Raw genomic sequence first — 22,984 nt, forward strand, 5'->3', positions numbered from 1 at the left:
ATCACCTCCGTTTAAAAAAATTAGCCAACCGGTGACCGGTAGCATCTAATGGCTCAGAGCAGAGCTGACGGGTCGTCATTTGATCGATATGCGCTTGGCGGCTGTCCTGAACCTGTAATTTGCAAACTTTAAATTTCCTTTAAAAGACAAAAAAAAACGTTTCAAATCGCAGATTTTATCGAGGAACACAATCGAAAATTTGAAACCTGTGCCTAGTAAACCAACACGAATTGAGCATGTCAAAAACGGAATTAAAACAAATTAAATGGAATTCAGAAGAATTGGCACATAGGTCTGTTGATTCTATTCAATTTATTTTAATTCGCGGCAATTTCGTTTTTGAGTGATACAATTCATTTCAATTCGTTTTGGTTTACTGGGTGGGACGATAGCTGGGCACTGTGTAGGAATATAAGGTGGTCCAACTGTTCGTCATGCAATGTTCTGTGATTATTTTACCAAAATCCCCTGACTTCCCGTCAGGCGTTTACCGTGACGAAAAGCTAAAATGTAAACAATAATGGCGTCGCTTTGCTCATGCCAGTTTGATCACTTTATTTTTCCTCACGCACCCGTTTATTTGTCAGGTGCAATTCTCGATGCCCCGTTGTTACGATATAATAAAATGGGAAAGTATTGCTGCGTACCCGACTATCAGCACGGGTATTAGCATTCGATAACATCAGTATCGTTGTTTGGTACTCCGAAAGACCATCATTTTTTTTTTTAGAAAGTGTACTTGACAGATTGTATATGACGTCACTTTTGCGTGGATACAAATACAAACTGTTCGGAAAAGTACTTTATATTCTCGCAGTTAGTGGCTTTTCGGCGCATGAGACACCTGGACTCGACTGGTGAACTTTAGCAAAACAATGACAGCATCTAGCGCGAGTCGGACCACCTCTTATTCTCATACCGTGGCATATCGTGGTCACATTATTTGAATCAGCGCCAATCTAGATTCAAGTCTGGATTTCTATTCCAGGGCTTGGATGACGATGATCATAAGATGGTCATATAAAAGTTTACAATTTCTACTGGACTAATAGAAATAATGGCTGCATTAATGAAGAAACGAGTACTGGCGGAATTCAGCCAAAGTCAGGTGGGATCCATAGTACTTCACCTCTTTCAAACTACCTATAACCCTATTTGTACTTTGGAGGTTGGGATTACGCGTACATGCTAATCAAGTGAACATTGAGAACTAAATTAGAAAATACATTCCTGATTATTACGTTTTCTAATTTCTAATCATAACATACATGTTCAAACTCATTTTATTTTTGTAGGTGTTGACTGAACCACCAGTGAAAAAAATTCGCACACTTCGCTGCTCTGCGTCGGTGAGCAATAAGAACAGCTGTGCAAGTGGGGATAGTAGTTCTGCGTTAGCTTACATAGAATTACTTGATAAATGCAAAGCTGGAAATGATGCATTACAGCTGCTTTTGCGAATATCTGATTCTCTCGCACAAGTGCAATCGGAAGATGTTTCATTAGCAGCAAAGCGACTTGTCGAAAGGTTTGCCAATGAACCAGAAGCAGCTGTCCGGGCAAAGATTCTTTGGGTGTTAGCAGAGTTAGGAGGAGTCGCAGAAGATCCAGCAGACAAAGCTGACATCGTGGAAGAAACAGCAAATTTATTAAAGAATGAAGAATCTCACAGAGTCAAAAGTCAAGGCTTGGCTACTTTGTTAAAATTGGGGAATTTTCACAGGTACTTAATCATAAATGAAACTGCGATTGCGATCAATACTTAAAAATGGGATTTCCTATCTAAATTAAATTTATCAAATGCTTTAACATTCTAACGTCTTTATTATTGTCTAGGAGTGTGGCACTACAAGCAGCTCGCGATCACTTACCAGACACGTGGCATGGCGTACAGACACGGTGCCTATCTATAATTGGACGATTTCTGACTGCTAATACTTCAGATGAGATGTTGAAATTTGTCGGAAACTATGCTCATTCGCAAGATCCCCGAGTCAGAGCCCAAGCGTTCGAGACTATGGCAGAATTACATTCGCGAAGGGGATGTCGCTTACCAGCTAGTCTATTTTCAGGAACATGCGATGCCCTTCGTGACGATTATGAGATTGTACGCCGAGCTGTATTAAAACTAATATGGCTGTTAGGTGTGGAGTATCCTGATAAGTAAGAAATACTGACATTACTTCTTAACTAATCGTCCGACATGCAACCACATGATTATACAAAATTACGAATGAAGCATTTATCAATTTCTTTTCTAATTGAAAACTGTTCCTGTCATTAATAGCATTATAGTAGGAGATGGCGAAGAGTTGAGGATGATAGATTGTGCATTCTCGAAAATCTGTGGTCTGATGGGTGACCTGTCACCTCGAGTGAGAGCTGCGGCAATGTCTTTATTGGGAATGATGAAAGGTGTTTCACGCAGATTTGTGGAGCAAGCATTGGATAAGAAGCAAAAGAGAGGCGGGGATGAAGGGCCAGAAGTTGAAGAAAGGAGTGGTTCTTGTGGAGCATTTATTCATGGACTGGAAGATGAATTCTTGGAAGTAAGTATAAGGTTCCATGTATTAGGTAAATATTCTCTACTTTTGGAAATAATTTTTTATAGGTACGTACAGCTGCTGTTGAAGCCTTGTGCTCTTTGTCTCTCGAGCAACCTAATATCGCGCGCACTTCCCTTGACTTTATGGTGGACATGTTCAATGACGAAATTCAGGATGTGCGATTGAGAGCAATCGAATCATTGCGTAAAATGTCTGCCAGCGTCACTCTTAGGGAAGATCAATTAGAAACTATACTTGGAGCTTTGGAAGATTTCTCTGGGGAAGTAAGAGAAGGGCTTCATGCCACTTTGGCTACAAGTCGATTGGCCACTCGCAACTGTCTTCATATGTGTGTAAATAGATTATTGGATAATCTGGCCCGGTATCCACAAGACAAAGAAAGTATTCGAGCCTGTTTAGCATCTCTAGGAGCTTCTCATCCATATCTTACTCTCCCCCTTGTGCCTCAGCTCCTTGGTCGGCATCCATTCTTTGATACGCCTGAACCTGATGTTGACGAACCTTCTTGTATCCTTTGTTGTACTAATTTTGTGAAAAATTTCTTCCAGGATAAAATTTAAAAATCGATTGTTAATAAGTTTTAGTTAGGACTTCTAGAAACACCTTATTATCTGAAAAATTTCAATGATTCTTCTCAATAAATGAGAAGTGATGTATGCTTTATGATAGAATATCCTTATGTGGTACAAACAGATGCCAGTGTGTTGGTGCTGATATTCAATGCAGCGTTACACTGTCCAAGTATGCCAGCACTTTTTACAGAGCATGCTGCAAAACATTACCATTACCTCAGAGATACTATGCCTCATCTCGTACCTAGGCTAAGACCTACTCCTACACCATTTCCCAGCCTTGGAAAAGATAGCATTGAGGATGATGAAACCAGAGATCGAAGAGGCCGGGAGTTTTTGGAAAGAATGGTCGTTGGAGCGGAAAGAGCAAGGCCATATGGTAGAGTTCACACACAGTTGTTGGAAGTAGCAGGTGTTGAATTAGATCGATTGGCAGAAATGGATTCTGGAATGGAAGGAGCAGCTCGATTCACTGCTCTTTACATACGGTGCCTTCTTCTACTTAGGTCGATTGTTCAAGAGCTTTCATCTCCTCCATCAAGTTCTTCATCAACTATTTCTGGATCAAGCTCAACCAACAATGTTGCTGTGTTACTACAGCATGCCCAAAAGTAAATATTACATTGATATTAGTTGATAAATAATATAGTCATAATAAATTTTGGGATCTTACAATTATTTCATTAGTTTTCACAAATAGAAATGAGCTTTACTGAACAATGTCTAAATATTTTCAGGCTGCAAAGATTGTTCACAGGCTTGGGCGTAGAAGAAATTTCTTTGGCAAATGATATCCATTTGAAAGCACTGGCAGTAGAGTTGATACGTGTAACACGTGGTGCAACCGGAAGTGCGTTACCACTGGCTCGTCACTTCCTTTCAGAGGCCGATGCTCTTCCACCTGATTCTAGAAAATTACCGCCTTTCTCTAGGGCTTTGGTTCTTCAATTACCTTCTCTCGGAGAGGCGAAACCTGGAAGTTTAACTCGCCTCCTGATACCCTTGCTGCTAACACCTCCTGCACAAGGAGAGGAAAGGCTGCCAAGACCATCTACAATGACTCGTGTCTGTCGTGCTATCATCGAAGAGCCGAGAGGAGACGCAGATGCTGCCTTGAAATTTACGGGTGGTTTGCTATTAGGCATTCCTTTGACAGCAAAGATTCTAAATCTTCGAGATCCGGGAATGTTACGTATCAAACTACGCCATCCTGATCAGCAGATACAATTACTACTACCACGACAATCTGATTTACGTTCTCAAACCACTAATCAAAGTGAATACAGACTTAGGACAACTGTACTACTTTCGCATCAAGTGTGGATGGAAGCTTGTAACGTGGAAGTTTCATTATCGCTTCTTGTTCCATCCTCACCTATTTGCACGCATCCTCCACTTGACGATCCATGTGTTATTGACTTGTGCAAGCCTGTCAAAGTTTCTGTTTCTCCCAAGCCAATCAAAAGAGGTATCTAAATGAATATGATATTTTGGACAATCAATAAACATATATGCTTTGCGCATAAAAGCATAATTATTATTTAAAGACCATAACAATAATTTCATAACATCTGACACTAAAATTAATACAAAATCTTATATCTATAGTGATTAAAAATATAGTCTTAACTTTCAACAATGTCGTACAAATATTTTACTACAAGACTTTCATACATGTTATAAAAAGAGACTTATCGGATCGACTTGTATATTGGGATAATCTTGATGAATCTTGATGTGGTCACAGTCGATTTCATTATCTCCAACTCTGGAACGAGCTTCCTCTGGAAAAGTAACCAATTGATTTCAAAACAAGTGAATTTATCAAATCATGTAACGATATTCAGATCATAGTATTCTGGGATTATTGTTTAATTTTGATCCAAGCTAACTATATTCTAAGGTATTTACCCTCAATTATGCCTCAATGCTATCAAATAAGTTTTAAGATATCAGCATTTTACATATTCGAAGTTGAATTGAGCGCGATATTCTTCTTGATACAAATCAGCACACTTGAGTGAATAAAATATGTTAATTTTTCGTATTGATATCTTTCTCAGAAACGCATAAAACATTTTAAGGATAATTTGCTTACCCTGAAAAGGGTGGTGGGGCTGCTGGTTCTTGTTGCTTCTGAGCTAAATTGCCAAAAGTTAATCCTCCTTCCTGAGTGGCAAGATTTTCAAAGGTACTACTTCCACTGCTTTCACCAAATACTTTCTGCATTGAACTGCTGCCGATACTACCGGAGTTAGCTCCTAATGGCGATGGCGTGCCAAACCCACCGAAAGCAGCTGAAACTCAGATATTTTTACTTGAATGGAATTGTTCACTGACAAAATATTTTTGACAAATATTCATCAACTAATTAGCAAATGCTTACTTGTAGGTTGTGTAGCACCTGAAAATGCAGTATTTGCAAATCCGCCGCCAAATATAGGTTTTGATGCTCCAAAAGTGGATCCAAATGCTGGCTTGGCACCAAAAGTTGCTGTTTGGCTAAATGCTGGTGCAGTAGCCGTCAGTGTAGGTGAAGTTGAGCCGATGTTAGTAGTAGGAGTAGGAATTACAGGTGCCCCTCCGAATATTGATTGATTTGACGGTGTAACAGTACCAAAGACTGATGAGGTAGAAGGAGTTGGAGCTGTACCACCAAAAATTGATGCAGTTTGGGGATTAGAAATAGCTCCACCAAACATTGATGGGCTCGTGGAAATTGTGGGACCACTTCCGAAAGCTGGTAGTGGTGTAGAATTAGCTGGAATACCACCAAACGTAAATGATTCAGCATCGGGAGGTCTGCCGAAAACGGAGGGTGTCGAAGAATTAACAGAGTCACCAGCAAATATTGGTGGTTTAATGGGACTGTTATTAGCTTTGCCGAAAATTGATGCCGGTGGACTGGTAGTTCCTCCCAAAGTAGGTGCACTTGAAAATTCAGTAGAATTACCTCCAAATATTGATGGAGTGTCGGAGGTGGTAGAAACATTACCAAAAACTGAAGCTGATGGTAAATTAGCGGAATTTTCAAATCCTGATGTAGCTGTGGATACAGCTGGTGTTTCACCAGAAACAGACTTCAGCGGGTTTGCAGCAGATCCACCAAAAATAGGTGCAGTTAGGCCAGTGGGGCTATTACCAAAAACTGGTAGCTTTAGCGCACCAGGTGTTGCACTTTCGCTGAACGAAGATATTATGTTACTACCCGCTGAGACCCCGCCAAACAGCGAAGACCCAGGAGGATTCCCAAAAATTGGATTTGCTGGCTTATCCTTCAAGATAGTTGAAGTTCCACCAAATATTGATCCAGGTGATGACGTCCCAACAGATCCAAAAAAGCCACCAGCCGCCACTGTTGTTGTTGATGTTACGTTTTTAATCGAAGTATTAGAAGTCTGTAAGTCCAACCCCATGACTGATAGATCCAACGACTGAGCTGTGCTTGATGTTGGGCTGGCTACTGATTTTGAGGCGAATGAAAAAGGCGTATTACTTGCAGGTTTAGTTGCAAATGAAAAACTCGCGATTTGTGACGTTGTTACGTTTACCGAAGTTGTAGTCGTTAATGCTCTTTGTGTGGTGACTGAACTATTTGATGTTTTCAGTGTAATGGGATAAGTCGACGCTTGGCTCGCTGGTGTTTGAACTGTTGACATAAAACTAACACTGGATTGTGGGATGGTTTGTATAGAAGTGGAAACTACTATTGGTGTAGTTGTTGAGGTAGATATTGTTGTAGATGTTGGCTGTGCCTCAGTTTTAGCAATAACAGAATTAAATGGAAGAGTGTCAATTTTTGAAAAAGGTTTATTAATAGCTGTGATTGTAGTTGGCATCAGTGCAGGAGGCAACAATGGCAATACCGATGATCTAGAAGCAGAAGATGTGAATGGAGATACTTCTGATATTGTCACAGATTTCATTCCACTGGGGATGCCAGTTATGGGTTTTTGAGGTGTATGAGGTGTAGGAGGTGTGCCAAATAGTGCAGCAGAAGTTGGCTTGCTTTGTACAGACTGTGCTGTTGATGGGGTTTGCGATGCTACTAATGTAGCAGCTATTCGTGCTTTGCCATCCACTTGTGGTACTTTGATCGACGGAAGAGAAATGGATGCTGTGGACTTATTCTGTGTGCTACTAGGTTTGACTCCAACTTGAGATGTTTTGATTGGTAGAGTGGAAGCAGGTGTTCCGATCAAGGCTGGTGCTTTATTCTGCAAATTAAGGTTTGGCTGAATGCCAACAGATCCAATGTTGGCGACAATTTGATCCAAAGATGCTAAGGGACTTTTTGCAGCTGGGATAGGTGGAGGTGCAGGTAGTGCATCTTCCCGCATCAGTTTTTCTATTAAGACATTCTTACGTCTCTGTACTTCTTTGGGTGGACTTTGCATTGCCAGAGAAGATATTGTTGCCTCCAAGCGATCCTGAATTTCTGAAGGGGTTGCTGCTTTAATTATCTTTATCGTGGTTTGGTTCAACAAATTCCTCAAAGTGCGTTGTTTCTCACAGGTAAAGCTGCAATTTCTCTGTGCAATTGCTTTACATTTGTACTCTATAGCACCACTAGGAGCTTTGTTATTGACGGATGAAGATAGAGACATATCGGCCAAGGATTTATTTAATGAAGAAGTAATATCTCTACGTGTAAGAGTTTTCCACTTCTTAACCTGAGCTTGAATCAAATTTTCCACTTTGGCAATAGATTGTGAATGCTGAAGCATGATTTGATGAACAAAATCAAGCCTCGGTACTTTCATTTTATTTTTTTCTTTATTTACATGCTCGAACCATTCGTAATCTAGGGCTCTTGCAGCTTGCTCCAATTGAGACTGAATATAATAGACAAGATTTTGCAATTCTTTCAGCTTATTATTATTTCCTCGATTTTGGGGATTACTTGAAGCTTTAGAAGAGCATTTAGATTTCGTTTCTTCCAGCCAGGCAAAAGTCTGCAATAACAAAGCTTTTAAGTAATTGATGTCACTTGTCAAACTAGTAGTTGTTTCCTGTAAATCTGTTAGGAAGCGTTGCATATTTTCAGATTTTTCAATAAGTTGCGTACGTTCGCCTGGCGAGCCGATATCTACGGACTGTGTTTCCCTACGACTACTCAGTTCTTTTTCAAAATCATTGCATACCTCCTCGTATGTCAAAACACATACGTTACTGTCTATGCTGACTTTTTCCGTCTCTTTTAGTTCCTTTCTGGGTACTAGTGATGTGTCTACTTTCGATGATACTTCAATTTTCTCAATAGGGGGTTTTGTTACAAACAATTCAGTTTGCGGTTGTGGAATAGAAACTTCTGAGGTCTTCGGAGATACGTTTGTGGTTACAGCTGATGTTGGTCGATCCATGATCGGCTCAATTTGTTTAGGTCGTGGAGTGCTGGTGACTCTGCCATCCAAATTAAATGATATTTCTGTAGGAGCAAGACTTGGGTGTGGTTCACTATACAATGGAAGAGTTTCAGTCGGAGGAGAGCAGACTGGTGGAATTCCTGGCATTAAATTTACCATATGAAAACTGCAGAGTTGCCCGGAAGTTCCAAATATATGAAGTATAGGTACAGGGTGGGGAAGCGTTGAGCCCTCTCCACCCCACGGTAGCTTGTTTACAGATGTTCTATCTACTGCTAGGCCAACAGGAAAGGTTTCATTAGTTCGCACAAGAGGTAGCTGAGCTCTTCCACTGTCAACTAACTGCCATTGCTGCCATGTTGTTCCATTATCTAGTGAGCCAAGAACAGCAATTTCACTACTGGTACTACTAGCAGCAATAATTAATCCCCATTCAGCAATATGTTCAAAATAGTATCGGGGCGGACTGCCCTCTTTTCCTTCAACATCGGGCACGCTATAAGTTATATCTTCATAACAAGTAAAGATGCCCTGAGATTCACCTTTGGGGGCATCTATAATGAGGACATTAATTCGTGAGTCTTGTGGGTCTAAATAGGCAGCGCAAAATTGGTAACTGCTGATCCATAAAAGAGCAATGACACTGCCGATGCTCGGATCAGGACCTGCAATGATTCTGGCTGCCTTTAAATCTGGTTTCAACTGTAGCAAACTTCCATTCTTGCTTCCGACTACTAATTGTTTTCCCTTGGGACTCCAAGCCACACAGAGCACATCTAACTTTTCTAGTTTTTCCAATATTGTCAGAACTGATGAATTTTTGTCAGATGATATATTAAAACTGCCTATAGAGTGATCACTTGTTACTGTACATAACATTCCAGAGATGCAAGGATTCCAACGAAGATCCAAAATATGGACATTATATGAGGACGATAATTTGATCTCTCGTAGGAGCTCCAATTGCTGTAAATATTCACATAGTTGTGAAATAGATAGATTGTTATTACAAGTTCGGACACAACAGTATCCTCAGTTCATATTTTGATTTTGTGGAGTAAATGAAATTATTTCTAGATTTTAAATCTACCTGTTGTACAACTGAAGCAGCATTGTAAATGTAAGCTGTGGGAGAATCAAAAACAACAGCTAAGTACGAGCAATTGCAATTAAATGCAAGGCAAGTAACTTTTGCTGGCATAACAAATTCCTTTCTCCATTCCTTGTCCAGACTGTGGCCACTTTTCAGGACTATGATTTTGTGGTCGCAAGCTGTGTAAATCAATCCACGTTTCCCATCTACTGCAATCAGGCTACAAGCTACAGGGATTGAGCTGAATCCATCTGATATTTTCCAATGTGTGGATTGTTTAAATTGAAATTCCTGCAAAAATGCATCATAACAGTTGTATACGCTACAGTAATAAATGTTAATTACTACACATGTACAATTAAAGTTGATAACTCTGAATTGCCATAATTTCAATGAATAGTTTATAGTGTAGCGTTACAATTAGAGTACACAATGATGGCAACTAATATTACATTTATGTTATCAATTGAAACTTTTGTTTATATTCATTTTATCAATCTAAGTTGAACTGGGAATTAAAAAACCTTGAGGTTATGATTGACGATTGAATTGTAGATTGTTAAATGGATATTTGAAAGACATGTATAGTAGAAAAAGCGTACCAGTACATCCTTAGGCTCCGGTGCCGCCTTCATTTTTTATATTATCATTAAATAAAGTTTTTGATTGTAACGTTATAGCGCCTTTGAGTAAAAATTGGACTAACCATTAACCAATCAATGAGGATGAAAACATCGAAAGTGGGATAGGAAGGGCAGGAGCTAGGTTGGCTGTGGAGCACGGTCTTATAGCGTTTTCCACTGGTTGCACTTGAGTGCGCACTGGCTCGAACAGGGGGCAGTCGTTCCGTGCATACGTCGCCCGGCATCCACTGATATATATATACACTGGATTGGATTTAAGCGTGGTGCCGTCACGCCAATTGAACGGTAGCCATTTTGTACAGATTCTTGTCACTTCAGATATATATAAATATATACGTGATATATGTATGTGTATATAATCGATTGTGTTGGAAAATTACAGTAACAATTATTGAGGTAACAATGAGTACCTGCGTTTTTTGCAAAACAAAGCAATCAAAATATTGTGGGCGATCATTTCACAAGTGAGTATACAACGCTGAAGCGTTCTGCAAATGATAACTTGCAGAGGTTATGTCAGCATACGAAGTATTTACTAATTATATTTAACGAGTATTATAACGTACGAATCGTGTCAGTAAAAATTCACAATATTTGAATTATGAACCGATCTTATTATAATTGAAATTGAAAACTCGGGTATTATTGACTCAGGGATTAAATTATAATTCGATATGTAGATTTCCCGTGAAAGATGTGTTGCGCCTTCAGCAGTGGTTAAAAGAAATGAAGAGGAAGGACTGGAAGCCAAACCGAAATAGCACATTGTGTTCGGCTCATTTTACAAATGACTGCTTTGATAGGACAGGATTCCTAATTACATTGAAAAAGAACAGTGTACCAACTATATTTGACAACCCAAAATCAGAGTGTTCATCTTGTCACCGATTAAGGGAATATGGACGTGGCTATTCATTCTTCAAGTAAGTACCGTTACTCAATGCAACATAACGTGTGAATTAATAAATTTAAACTTTGCTTGTTATGTAGGTTCCCATTGGATGAACCTGATATTATGAAGCAGTGGATCGCAAATATAAACATTGGTCCGTGGTCTCCATCAAGTGATAGCTTTCTGTGTTCCGACCACTTTGAACTCTCTTGCTTTCAGAAGAAAAGTAAAAATTATATAACTTTACGAAAAGGCAGTATCCCAACGTTATTTGGTAAGATCTGAAACTATTAATCCCTTTTAGGTCAGAGAAAACTCAGTGTGCATAAAGACACGTTGATGTGATGCACTATTGCGTCAATGTCGTCGAAGCGGTTAATTACCTACAGATTATAAAGTGCTCTGTTACAGAAAAATCGTGTGTGACACATTTCTGTGTATTTCCATTGTCGTTATTTATTAGTAACTTATCTGTAGGTGAAAACTTGCAGCAGACCGAATTTCAGGATGAATCCGATCGGCCCACCACAGTGAATGTAACCAAATTACATGAGCACCTACACATTTGTACCTGATTTGCATGCTCAGATATGTACATCTTTTTTATTTTCTTTTGATTGTGCTTGTAACTTTTTCTTCATGTGAATGGATTGTGGATTGATACTACTAATTATATTGTTGTGGTTTATCGCATGCAACTCTATAAAAATTCCTTAACGTTTGCAAGGAATGTTTTATTCTCCATATTTTTGAATAAAGTTTTTACTCACCCAATTCGATATAGTTTAATTCAAAACTTTTTTTACATGTCTTAAGCTCCACTTTGATGATCAATGGATGGTAAATGGATTCCCTAACGGTTGAATTAGTGTTATACAAATTTTTGAATAATCCGTATGAAATTCAGCCCACCATAGGATAAAGGATAATGGACGGAAACTTCTTAGAATTGAGGACTTCTTTTGAACATAAAGAAAAATCACGCTTAAACACAAGTTTTTCGTCATATTATTTAATGATCTTTTACATCATATAATTGTAAATAATAATATACCTTCGAAAAAATGATTTGTTCTTCATTTAATGTATCAAACATTATTTTACTCGTCAAAAACTTTTTTGTGTGACGAATATATCGTTAGATTTAAATAGCATATTTTACGCAGTTCAAATCTAGCGCGCATTCTGTGACAACTTTCTGTACAAGATGGCGGAAATTCAAGTGTTCAATTGGACACACGAGCTTACACGTAGAGTATACGGTAATATCCAATCCAGTGTATATATATATCAGTGCCGGCATCGGGGCAAACCTTCTGAGTGGAACACGCCGTAAAACGTATAAAGGCAGACTGGATCATAATTTCTCCTAAATCAGAAATAATGTGACGTTACTTGACCGACTGCGCGACTGGCAGTTTTTCAAGTAAGTGATAATGAAGCCAATTAAACAAACGCAACGGTAATTTTTTGTTTGTAAATAAATGTCACAAATGTTAAACACGAGCATACAAGGGCAAAAAATATTGACAATTCCGCTGAAAAGATAAAAATTAATAAGCAGCAAGTCAAGTTGTCCCAATCTCCTGAAATATACCTAGCAGTTAACCTCTAGAAGCTGAAAAAATGTGTATCCATACTTCGATATCGGACATGCTGTGGATTACTCCTATGAAATTTAAAATTTTGGGAATCTCTCTATCTTTCGGCTCGAGCAAGCATCATCACTGCTAGACGAAGATGAAATTAGATCTAATAAAAGGGTTGCTGTCACAGCATCTACTTCGACTCTTTCACGATCTGCAGCCATAATTGCACTACTTTGACACCGACTCCCGATTTCAGTGCAATATTTTACGCGCTCAATGCTAAATTCACGCACCCGAGCTGCCAGTGGAACACGCTGGAAATACGAGTCTACCGCTAGCGCGCTCTCAGTTCACACTCAGTGCAACCAGTGGAAAACGCTATTACATACAGGTCTTGCAACGAACGTGGTGGGGGATGATCAGTTCAGGTCCGAAACAAAAGTACAACTTATGGCCACCAAGAGCGGCGCTACGAGTTATTCATAAGCTTATTATTATTATTTGACGGAACCCTAACCTATCTTTTTGATACTCATACACAAATAACCTTACGTTGTTATGTTATGAATAACTGACAGCGCTGCGTAGTGGCCAGTAGTGGCAAAAAAATTTGGACAATAACGCGGCTACCCCCACTACTCAAATTTCAGTTCGTTGCAAAAATCTGTATGTAAGACCGTGCTCTGCAGTCGCTGCAAGCAACGGACGGACCAGAAGCGTTGACTGAAGAATATAAAGACGGATACCCTTGGGTAACTTTTTGTAACCACTTTACGGCGGGCAAGTGGGCCCAGAGTGCGCCCTGAAAGCTTGAGATTGGCGTCCACTGCCAACCGCCTCCAATGACCATCACGACTACTGCCAACCACCCCCAATTACCACCGAGCACGTCCAAGCACCGTCAACCACCTTCGACCACCTGAGACCACCTTCGTCCTCCTCGACCACCTTGTCCCCCGACCACTGCCGCCCCCGCCTCGGCATCCTCATCGTCCACGACCTCTTCGACCACCGTCAATCACCACCAACCACCTCCAAACACCTCCTACCACCTCTACCCACCTCCTACCATCTCCGTTCACCTCCAACCACCACCTAACACCTCCTACCACCTCCTGTCACCTCGTACCGCCCCCTGCCTCCGTCGACCATCTCCGACCACGTTCTACCACCCCCTACCACCCCCTGCCAACGCCTAGCAACTCCTACCAGTTCCAAACACCTCCAACCACGACCGACCACTTCCGACCACCTTCGTCCTCCTCGACCACTTGCTCATACATATATTCCATGGCATTGATATTCATAATTATTCTAAGAACTATTTAGCTGTTTTAGCTAGTCGCAAGTAAAGTATCTACGTTGGGTAGAGAAGCAGAATTGTTTTTCGGAAAGTGTTTGTATGGAAAAAAATTCAGAGTAACTGTAATACATCACGGATGCGCTAATTTCGATCGAGATGAAATGGATGCTCCGTATATGAGACAGTATTTAATGCAGTATCCTGATTTGAAGATCTGAAAAGGTGACTTGTAGCATTTTGTTTCTTTTTTTGTGACAGGGAGAGAAAGAACGAAGCTTTTTCAAACTACGAGTGTATTTTAACACGCATTTGAAACGTACGAGCAAAAATTTTTATCATCCGACTGTCGCAGAACGGCAGCGTTATTAGCTGACCCGTTAACTCAAGAATATATCTTTAGTCAACGGCTGACCATCCTAGGGCCTAGCCGCTTGAGTCTAAAATCGGTAAGAAAGGTAAAGTGCGTATTTCTTGTCTGATATGTAAAACTAAAATCATTATACATCATATCATATCATACATAGTATTGAAGTTCGAAACGAAAGTTTGGATGTCGGATGTTCAGAAAGTGACGTCACCCAAAATTTTTTTTCTCTTGTCGTCATCGATCTGTAGTAATCAGCTAGCCAAATTCCTCAGTCTGGAAACAACCGCGCGGTAGAGCGGTCGTCTGAGAATCGCGCTCCGCAGATTTCGAGTACCGGGTTCTCTACCTCCTGGATCCTGCGCTTCGGATCCGCTTCCTGGTGCAACTCGAGTTCCAGGACAAGCGATCCGTAGTTTCTACGCTCCAGGTCCGCTACCTGGTGAAACTTGACTTCCAGGACAAGCGTTCCGTAGTTTATACGCTCCAGGTCCGCTACCTGGTGAAACTCGACTTCCAAGATGAGCGCTCCGTAGTTCTGGCTGTCCAGGTCCTTGACCTGGTGACTTTTGACCTTCCGGAGTAACTTTCAAGTTGACAAGTTTGATAATTAAAAACGTCATGTTTTGTACTATCAAAACAATATGCATGCTTCAGATAACATTTTGAATCGGAAAAAAAGCCGAACGACCAGGATCAAGATATTGATATTGGTGAGTGGTTGGCATAGTATACATAGGAATACATGACGATAACGTCGTTCAATTAGAGCTAAAATTGCTATGCGTAGTGTTTCAAATCTGTCAGTATTTAGCTGATAGTTCTGCGGTATTTTTTGACGAAATTTATTGTCATAAAATCACAATACGTTATACTTACTCGCACGTTTAAACGTCATTTGTAGCACATTCACAAAGACAGTGTTCATTCTGTATACTGTGAAACAAATACCAGAATTTTTTGGGCAGTCATCGCAGGTCACAAAAACACAGTCACGAACTTCAAACATCATCTATAATTGAATTGGATCCACATACGGATGTCACATCCAAAATGCCTCCACAAGGATCACACATCATCTTATCAACAAGCAACAACATCAACACCAATCAGTATTTTTTTAAGAAACCTGATGATGGCAAGCGGGGTCCTGCCAAAACGTCGTAATAAAAGCTACATTTCATGAATTGAATCTTGGCATCATTGACTGTTACAACCAACGAAAATTTAATAATATTTTTGACGTGTTCGAATACTGAAAATATTTATTGATATTCAAGGTATCACCCGAGGTGGTTAGCGGTGGTCGTTGGAGGAGGTTGGCGGTGGTTGGCGGTGGTCGGAGGTGGTTAGGGGTGGTTGCGGGTGATCGAGGTGGACGAGGAGGAGGACCAGGAAGCCGAGGAGAACGGGGATTTCGGCATGGCGAGCGAAACACATTTATATATTTGATAGCAATTGTAATTACATTTTTTTTTAAACTTATCATGCTTACAATAAATTTTATTAATTCATTTTTCGCGCAAGCTCAAATTCAGTAGCTATCAATGCGCTAGTAAAATTTCTGAAATTTTCTCTAATTTTCTCATGATCTTCTTGGTCAAACTTGTCAAATGAAAAAAATCATATTTATCCTTATACGATATTTTGGATATGTTCTAATTATTGCTAAAAATATTTATTAAAATTCAAGGTATAACCCGCGGTGGTCGGAGGTGGACGAGGAGGAAGACGAGGATTTGTGCTCGGTGAGTTTAACATTTTTATAATATTTAATGGCAATCGTATTTATATTGTATCTATAATTTTTTGAACTTGTCATGTTTACAATAAAAAATTTCAATTCATTTTTCGCGCAAGCTCAAATTTAGTAGCTATCGATGCGCTAATAAAATTTCTATAATTTTCTATAATTTTCTCATGATCTTCTTGGTGAAGAGTGTCGATCAAAAATTTATATCGATCATTACAGAATAGTTTTAATGTATTCTAATACTCAAAATATTTATTAGTATTCCAGGTATAACCTCAGGTGGTAGGCCGTGATTGAAAGTGTTTGGATGAGGAAAACAGGGCAGAGGACGAAGAGGACGAGGAGGACAAAGGCGAGGAGGAGGACTGGGATGAGAAGGAAGAGGAGAAGGACGAGGTCGACGAGGAGGACGGAGGTAGTGGAAGGTGGTAACGGGTAGTAGGCAGAAGTAGGAGTAGGATTAGGTTTAGGTATAGGAGTAGGAGTAGAAGTAGGAGTGTGAGTAGTAGGAGTTAGAGTAGGTGTAGGAGTTGGAGTAGGAGTAGGAATAGGAGTGAAAGTAGTAGTGCGGGGCGGGTAAGGGGAGGGGAGGGTAGCCTCTACCCTACCCCTACCCGTACTCTACCCTACCCAACCCTACCCGCCTCTACCCTCCTCCTATACTCCTACTTCTACTCCTACTCCTACTTCTACTTCAATCTCACTACTACTTCTACTACGATCTTACTCCAACTCCTGATCCTACTCCTATTCCTACTCCTAATTCTGAATATTAATGTTACGGAATATATGGACTGCGTGTCAAATTGAATCCCATATCAAAACGAACAATTATTTTATTGTCATATTATAGCTGATTATAGTAGATCATCTAGTATGTTTCTTATAAAATTATAAAATTTATAGTATGCATTACGTATTAATCATGAATGAATCATATATATCAATGTTGTACATGGACCGCATATACATTTATACATTTTGGTCTCTGCATCATTATTACATCTGGCCTATTTTTATTCATGATCTATGTATACATTCTTCTCTCGGGTACCTATACTTTAAATAAATCACTGGTTTGCTACGAATTTTGAAAGATATTTATTCTCATCAATGATTTCTTGTATCGCCGACAAGTCGGTAAGTACACTCAGGCCAAGTGCTGGCTTGGGCTGACCATTGCGAAGACTGTGTTACTCGGAAGGTAAATGCAGCCAGCATCATGTCGAAATCGGAAACTCTCTGATGTTCTGCAATAGGTTCTCTACTCTTCCGTTGAAATATCTCACAGAGCAATTTTCGGTGGTCACATCTAAGCCCATGAGAGCAACTGTCTTGATATTGTTCATCCAATGGTGAGGCTGACCCGTTTGCATTTTTGACTAAAATTTTCGCGATATTGAAAAGTGGGGAAATCAATTCTTTCAGGCACTATTCCGACGTAATTTTGCGAGAGAAATGGATTGGGCGCAATTCCAATACGCTGCGATCAACGCATCAAAAGTTACAGCCAATAAACGAGATCCTGTGTTTTCGACATTTTTCAGCAGGCGCTTTTTTGCTCGCCGTTTCTCTCCTGTTAGTCCTACGCTCTTTTCGCTGCGCTTTCTGAGTTCCTGAGGGTCCAATTAGTCTAAAAAGGGTCACTTAAATCGAATCTGAGACCAAAAGTTTTTTGCCCAAAAAAAAAGTAAGGCTAACCCCTTTGTGTTTTTGGCGAAAATTTTCGCGATTTTGAAAAGTGCTGGAGTCAATTCTTTGGCGCACTATATCGACGTAATTTTGCGAGAGAAATGGATTGGGCGCAATTCCAATACGCTGCGATCAACGCATCAAAAGTTACAGCCAATAAACGAGATCCTGTGTTTTCGACATTTTTCAGCAGGTGCTTTTTTGCTCGCCGTTTCTCTCCTGTTGATCCTAGGCTATTTTCGCTGCGTTTTCTGAGTTCCTGGGGGTCCAATTAGTCAAAAAAGGGTCATTTAAATCGAATCTGAGACCAAAAGTTTTTTGCCCAAAAAAAAAGTAAGGCTAACCCCTTTGTGTTTTTGGCGAAAATTATCGCGATTTTGAAAAGTGCTGAAATCAATTCTTTGGCGCACTATATCGACGTAATTTTGCGAGAGAAATGGATTGGGCGCAATTCCAATACGCTGCGATCAACGCATCGAAAGTTACAGCCAATAAACGAGATCCTGTGTTTTCGACATTTTTCAGCAGGTGCTTTTTTGCTCGCCGTTTCTCTCCTGTTGATCCTGGGCTATTTTCGCTGCGTTTTCTGAGTTCCTGAGGGTCCAATTAGTCAAAAAAGGGTCATTTAAATCGAATCTGAGACCAAAAGTTTTTTGCCCAAAAAAAAAGTAAGGCTAACCCCTTTGTGATTTTGGCGAAAATTTTCGCGATTTTGAAAAGTGCTGGAATCAATTCTTTGGCGCACTATATCGACGTAATTTTGCGAGAGAAATGGATTGGGCGCAATTCCAATACGCTGCGATCAACGCATCAAAAGTTACAGCCAATAAACGAGATCCTGTGTTTTCGACATTTTTCAGCAGGTGCTTTTTTGCTCGCCGTTTCTCTCCTGTTAGTCCTACGCTCTTTTCGCTGCGTTTTCTGAGTTCCTGAGGGTCCAATTAGTCAAAAAAGGGTCATTTAAATCGAATCTGAGACCAAAAGTTTTTTGCCCAAAAAAAAAGTATGGCTAACCCCTTTGTGTTTTTGGCGAAAATTTTCGCGATTTTGAAAACTGCTGGAATCAATTCTTTGGCGCACTATATCGACGTAATTTTGCGAGAGAAATCGATTGGGCGCAGTCGGAATACGCTGCGAGCGGTGGTTCAAAAGTTACACCCAAAAAACCAGAACTTGAAATTTCGACATTTTTCATCAGGTGCTTTCTTGCTCGCCGTTTCTCTCCTGTTGGTCCTACGCTCTTTTCGCTGCGTTTTCTGAGTTCCTGGGGGTCCAATTAGTCAAAATAGGGTCATTTAAATCGAATCTGAGACCAAAAGTTTTTTGCCCAAAAAAAAAGTAAGGCTAACCCCTTTGTGTTTTTGGCGAAAATTTTCGCGATTTTGAAAAGTGCTGGAATCAATTCTTTGGCGCACTATATCGACGTAATTTTGCGAGAGAAATGGATTGGGCGCAATTCCAATACGCTGCGATCAACGCATCAAAAGTTACAGCCAATAAACGAGATCCTGTGTTTTCGACATTTTTCAGCAGGCGCTTTTTTGCTCGCCGTTTCTCTCCTGTTAGTCCTACGCTCTTTTCGCTGCGCTTTCTGAGTTCCTGAGGGTCCAATTAGTCTAAAAAGGGTCACTTAAATCGAATCTGAGACCAAAAGTTTTTTGCCCAAAAAAAAAGTAAGGCTAACCCCTTTGTGTTTTTGGCGAAAATTTTCGCGATTTTGAAAAGTGCTGGAGTCAATTCTTTGGCGCACTATATCGACGTAATTTTGCGAGAGAAATGGATTGGGCGCAATTCCAATACGCTGCGATCAACGCATCAAAAGTTACAGCCAATAAACGAGATCCTGTGTTTTCGACATTTTTCAGCAGGTGCTTTTTTGCTCGCCGTTTCTCTCCTGTTGATCCTAGGCTATTTTCGCTGCGTTTTCTGAGTTCCTGGGGGTCCAATTAGTCAAAAAAGGGTCATTTAAATCGAATCTGAGACCAAAAGTTTTTTGCCCAAAAAAAAAGTAAGGCTAACCCCTTTGTGTTTTTGGCGAAAATTATCGCGATTTTGAAAAGTGCTGAAATCAATTCTTTGGCGCACTATATCGACGTAATTTTGCGAGAGAAATGGATTGGGCGCAATTCCAATACGCTGCGATCAACGCATCGAAAGTTACAGCCAATAAACGAGATCCTGTGTTTTCGACATTTTTCAGCAGGTGCTTTTTTGCTCGCCGTTTCTCTCCTGTTGATCCTGGGCTATTTTCGCTGCGTTTTCTGAGTTCCTGAGGGTCCAATTAGTCAAAAAAGGGTCATTTAAATCGAATCTGAGACCAAAAGTTTTTTGCCCAAAAAAAAAGTAAGGCTAACCCCTTTGTGATTTTGGCGAAAATTTTCGCGATTTTGAAAAGTGCTGGAATCAATTCTTTGGCGCACTATATCGACGTAATTTTGCGAGAGAAATGGATTGGGCGCAATTCCAATACGCTGCGATCAACGCATCAAAAGTTACAGCCAATAAACGAGATCCTGTGTTTTCGACATTTTTCAGCAGGTGCTTTTTTGCTCGCCGTTTCTCTCCTGTTAGTCCTACGCTCTTTTCGCTGCGTTTTCTGAGTTCCTGAGGGTCCAATTAGTCAAAAAAGGGTCATTTAAATCGAATCTGAGACCAAAAGTTTTTTGCCCAAAAAAAAAGTATGGCTAACCCCTTTGTGTTTTTGGCGAAAATTTTCGCGATTTTGAAAACTGCTGGAATCAATTCTTTGGCGCACTATATCGACGTAATTTTGCGAGAGAAATCGATTGGGCGCAGTCGGAATACGCTGCGAGCGGTGGTTCAAAAGTTACACCCAAAAAACCAGAACTTGAAATTTCGACATTTTTCATCAGGTGCTTTCTTGCTCGCCGTTTCTCTCCTGTTGGTCCTACGCTCTTTTCGCTGCGTTTTCTGAGTTCCTGGGGGTCCAATTAGTCAAAATAGGGTCATTTAAATCGAATCTGAGACCAAAAGTTTTTTGCCCAAAAAAAAAGTAAGGCTAACCCCTTTGTGTTTTTGGCGAAAATTTTCGCGATTTTGAAAAGTGCTGGAATCAATTCTTTGGCGCACTATATCGACGTAATTTTGCGAGAGAAATGGATTGGGCGCAATTCCAATACGCTGCGATCAACGCATCAAAAGTTACAGCCAATAAACGAGATCCTGTGTTTTCGACATTTTTCAGCAGGTGCTTTTTTGCTCGCCGTTTCTCTCCTGTTAGTCCTACGCTCTTTTCGCTGCGTTTTCTGAGTTCCTGAGGGTCTAATTAGTCAAAGAAGGGTCATTTAAATCGAATCTGAGACCAAAAGTTTTTTGCCCAAAAAAAAAGTAAGGCTAACCCCTTTGTGTTTTTGGCGAAAATTTTCGCGATTTTGAAAAGTCCTGGAATCAATTCTTTGGCGCACTATATCGACGTAATCTTGCGAGAGAAATCGATTGGGCGCAGTCGGAATACGCTGCGAGCGGTGGTTCAAAAGTTACAGCCAAAAAACCAGAACCTGAAATTTCGACATTTTTCATCAGGTGCTTTCTTGCTCGCCGTTTCTCTCCTGTTGGTCCTACGCTCTTTTCGCTGCGTTTTCTGAGTTCCTGAGGGTATAATTAGTCAAAAAAGGGTCATTTAAATCGAATCTGAGACCAAAAGTTTTTTGCCCAAAAAAAAAGTAAGGCTAACCCCTTTGTGTTTTTGGCGAAAATCATCGCGATTTTGAAAAGTGCTGGAATCAATTTTTTGGCGCACTATATCGACGTAATTTTGCGAGAGAAGTGGATTGGGCGCAATTCCAATACGCTGCGATCAACGCATCAAAAGTTACAGCCAATAAACGAGATCCTGTGTTTTCGACATTTTTCAGCAGGTGCTTTTTTGCTCGCCGTTTCTCTCCTGTTGATCCTAGGCTATTTTCGCTGCGTTTTCTGAGTTCCTGAGGGTCCAATTAGTCAAAAAAGGGTCATTTAAATCGAATCTGAGACCAAAAGTTTTTTGCCCAAAAAAAAAGTAAGGCTAACCCCTTTGTGTTTTTGGCGAAAATTTTCGCGATTTTGGAAAGTGCTGGAGTCAATTCTTTGGCGCACTATATCGACGTAATTTTGCGAGAGAAATGGATTGGGCGCAATTCCAATACGCTGCGATCAACGCATCAAAAGTTACAGCCAATAAACGAGATCCTGTGTTTTCGACATTTTTCAGCAGGTGCTTTTTTGCTCGCCGTTTCTCTCCTATTAGTCCTACGCTCTTTTCGCTGCGTTTTCTGAGTTCCTGAGGGTCCAATTAGTCAAAAAAGGGTCGTTTAAATCGAATCTGAGACCAAAAGTTTTTTGCCCAAAAAAAAAGTAAGGCTAACCCCTTTGTGTTTTTGGCGAAAATTTTCGCGATTTTGAAAAGTGCTGGAATCAATTCTTTGGCGCACTATATCGACGTAATTTTGCGAGAGAAATGGATTGGGCGCAATTCCAATACGCTGCGATCAACGCATCAAAAGTTACAGCCAATAAACGAGATCCTGTGTTTTCGACATTTTTCAGCAGGTGCTTTTTTGCTCGCCGTTTCTCTCCTGTTGATCCTAGGCTATTTTCGCTGCGTTTTCTGAGTTCCTGGGGGTCCAATTAGTCAAAAAAGGGTCATTTAAATCGAATCTGAGACCAAAAGTTTTTTGCCCAAAAAAAAAGTAAGGCTAACCCCTTTGTGTTTTTGGCGAAAATTATCGCGATTTTGAAAAGTGCTGGAATCAATTCTTTGGCGCACTATATCGACGTAATTTTGCGAGAGAAATGAATTGGGCGCAATTCCAATACGCTGCGATCAACGCATCGAAAGTTACAGCCAATAAACGAGATCCTGTGTTTTCGACATTTTTCAGCAGGTGCTTTTTTGCTCGCCGTTTCTCTCCTGTTGATCCTAGGCTATTTTCGCTGCGTTTTCTGAGTTCCTGAGGGTCCAATTAGTCAAAAAAGGGTCATTTAAATCGAATCTGAGACCAAAAGTTTTTTGCCCAAAAAAAAAGTAAGGCTAACCCCTTTGTGTTTTTGGCGAAAATTTTCGCGATTTTGAAAAGTGCTGGAATCAATTCTTTGGCGCACTATATCGACGTAATTTTGCGAGAGAAATCGATTGGGCGCAGTCGGAATA

At 40.3% G+C, this 22,984-nt stretch overlaps 3 protein-coding genes and 1 long non-coding RNA gene across 10 annotated transcripts; 3 read left to right on the forward strand and 1 right to left on the reverse strand.

Annotated features, from left to right (window-relative positions):
• The first annotated feature begins 762 nt into the window (after positions 1-762).
• Positions 763-6,931, forward strand: IntS4 (integrator complex subunit 4). Its single transcript, XM_046618282.2, has 7 exons — positions 763-1,108; positions 1,296-1,723; positions 1,837-2,163; positions 2,288-2,549; positions 2,612-3,074; positions 3,261-3,750; positions 3,877-6,931. The coding sequence occupies exons 1-7, from the start codon at positions 1,058-1,060 to the stop codon at positions 4,613-4,615; spliced, it is 2,760 nt and encodes a 919-aa protein (XP_046474238.1). The 5' UTR covers positions 763-1,057; the 3' UTR covers positions 4,616-6,931.
• Nup214 (nuclear pore complex protein Nup214) lies at positions 4,806-10,461 on the reverse strand. 2 transcript variants are annotated; one of them, XM_046618279.2, is made up of 5 exons: positions 10,305-10,461; positions 9,596-9,889; positions 5,526-9,471; positions 5,238-5,436; positions 4,806-4,923 (listed from the first exon to the last, which is right to left on the reverse strand). In XM_046618279.2, the coding sequence occupies exons 1-5, from the start codon at positions 10,305-10,307 to the stop codon at positions 4,896-4,898; spliced, it is 4,470 nt and encodes a 1,489-aa protein (XP_046474235.2). In that variant the 5' UTR covers positions 10,308-10,461; the 3' UTR covers positions 4,806-4,895. The 2 variants fall into 2 exon arrangements, with proteins under 2 accessions (XP_046474235.2, XP_046474236.1); XM_046618280.2 differs by having other exon boundaries at positions 10,201-10,452.
• On the forward strand, positions 10,402-12,148 carry LOC124215205 (uncharacterized). Of its 4 annotated transcripts, XM_069134136.1 has the most exons (5): positions 10,402-10,527; positions 10,625-10,706; positions 10,923-11,165; positions 11,233-11,408; positions 11,612-12,148. In XM_069134136.1, the coding sequence occupies exons 2-5, from the start codon at positions 10,645-10,647 to the stop codon at positions 11,707-11,709; spliced, it is 579 nt and encodes a 192-aa protein (XP_068990237.1). In that variant the 5' UTR covers positions 10,402-10,527; positions 10,625-10,644; the 3' UTR covers positions 11,710-12,148. The 4 variants fall into 4 exon arrangements, 3 of the variants coding, with proteins under 3 accessions (XP_068990237.1, XP_068990236.1, XP_046474255.1); XM_069134135.1 differs by lacking the exon at positions 10,402-10,527 and having other exon boundaries at positions 10,539-10,706; XM_046618299.2 differs by lacking the exon at positions 10,402-10,527 and having other exon boundaries at positions 10,539-10,706; positions 11,951-12,148.
• A 288-nt stretch (positions 12,149-12,436) lies between these two features.
• LOC138190540 (uncharacterized) lies at positions 12,437-17,208 on the forward strand. Of its 3 annotated transcripts, none has more exons than XR_011176557.1 (4): positions 12,437-12,560; positions 15,671-15,850; positions 16,084-16,138; positions 16,403-17,208. It is a non-coding gene; the product is annotated as an uncharacterized lncRNA (long non-coding RNA). The 3 variants fall into 3 exon arrangements; XR_011176558.1 differs by lacking the exon at positions 12,437-12,560 and adding an exon at positions 14,942-15,103 and having other exon boundaries at positions 15,359-15,850; XR_011176559.1 differs by lacking the exon at positions 12,437-12,560 and adding an exon at positions 14,942-15,103.
• Positions 17,209-22,984: the final 5,776 nt, after the last annotated feature.

The sequence above is a fragment of the Neodiprion pinetum genome, chromosome 3 (genome assembly GCF_021155775.2).
Source record: "Neodiprion pinetum isolate iyNeoPine1 chromosome 3, iyNeoPine1.2, whole genome shotgun sequence".
In the NCBI taxonomy this organism is placed as follows: domain Eukaryota; kingdom Metazoa; phylum Arthropoda; class Insecta; order Hymenoptera; family Diprionidae; genus Neodiprion; species Neodiprion pinetum.

Excerpts from the sequence above, each read along its gene's own strand:
- IntS4 (XM_046618282.2), top strand. The coding sequence starts at position 1,058 with ATGGCTGCATTAATGAAGAAACGAGTACTGGCGGAATTCAGCCAAAGT. Across the intron at positions 2,550-2,611 it reads TGGAAGATGAATTCTTGGAA|GTACGTACAGCTGCTGTTGA; the intron begins GTAAGTATAAGG and ends AATTTTTTATAG. Across the intron at positions 3,075-3,260 it reads TGATGTTGACGAACCTTCTT|ATGCCAGTGTGTTGGTGCTG; the intron begins GTATCCTTTGTT and ends TGGTACAAACAG.
- Nup214 (XM_046618280.2), bottom strand. The coding sequence starts at position 10,233 with ATGAAGGCGGCACCGGAGCCTAAGGATGTACTG. Across the intron at positions 5,437-5,525 it reads AGGTGCTACACAACCTACAA|CTGCTTTCGGTGGGTTTGGC; the intron begins GTAAGCATTTGC and ends TCTGAGTTTCAG. Across the intron at positions 4,924-5,237 it reads GCCCCACCACCCTTTTCAGG|AGGAAGCTCGTTCCAGAGTT; the intron begins GTAAGCAAATTA and ends TTACTTTTCCAG.
- LOC124215205 (XM_069134136.1), top strand. The coding sequence starts at position 10,645 with ATGAGTACCTGCGTTTTTTGCAAAACAAAGCAATCAAAATATTGTGGG. Across the intron at positions 10,707-10,922 it reads TGTGGGCGATCATTTCACAA|ATTTCCCGTGAAAGATGTGT; the intron begins GTGAGTATACAA and ends TTCGATATGTAG. Across the intron at positions 11,409-11,611 it reads CAGTATCCCAACGTTATTTG|GTGAAAACTTGCAGCAGACC; the intron begins GTAAGATCTGAA and ends ACTTATCTGTAG.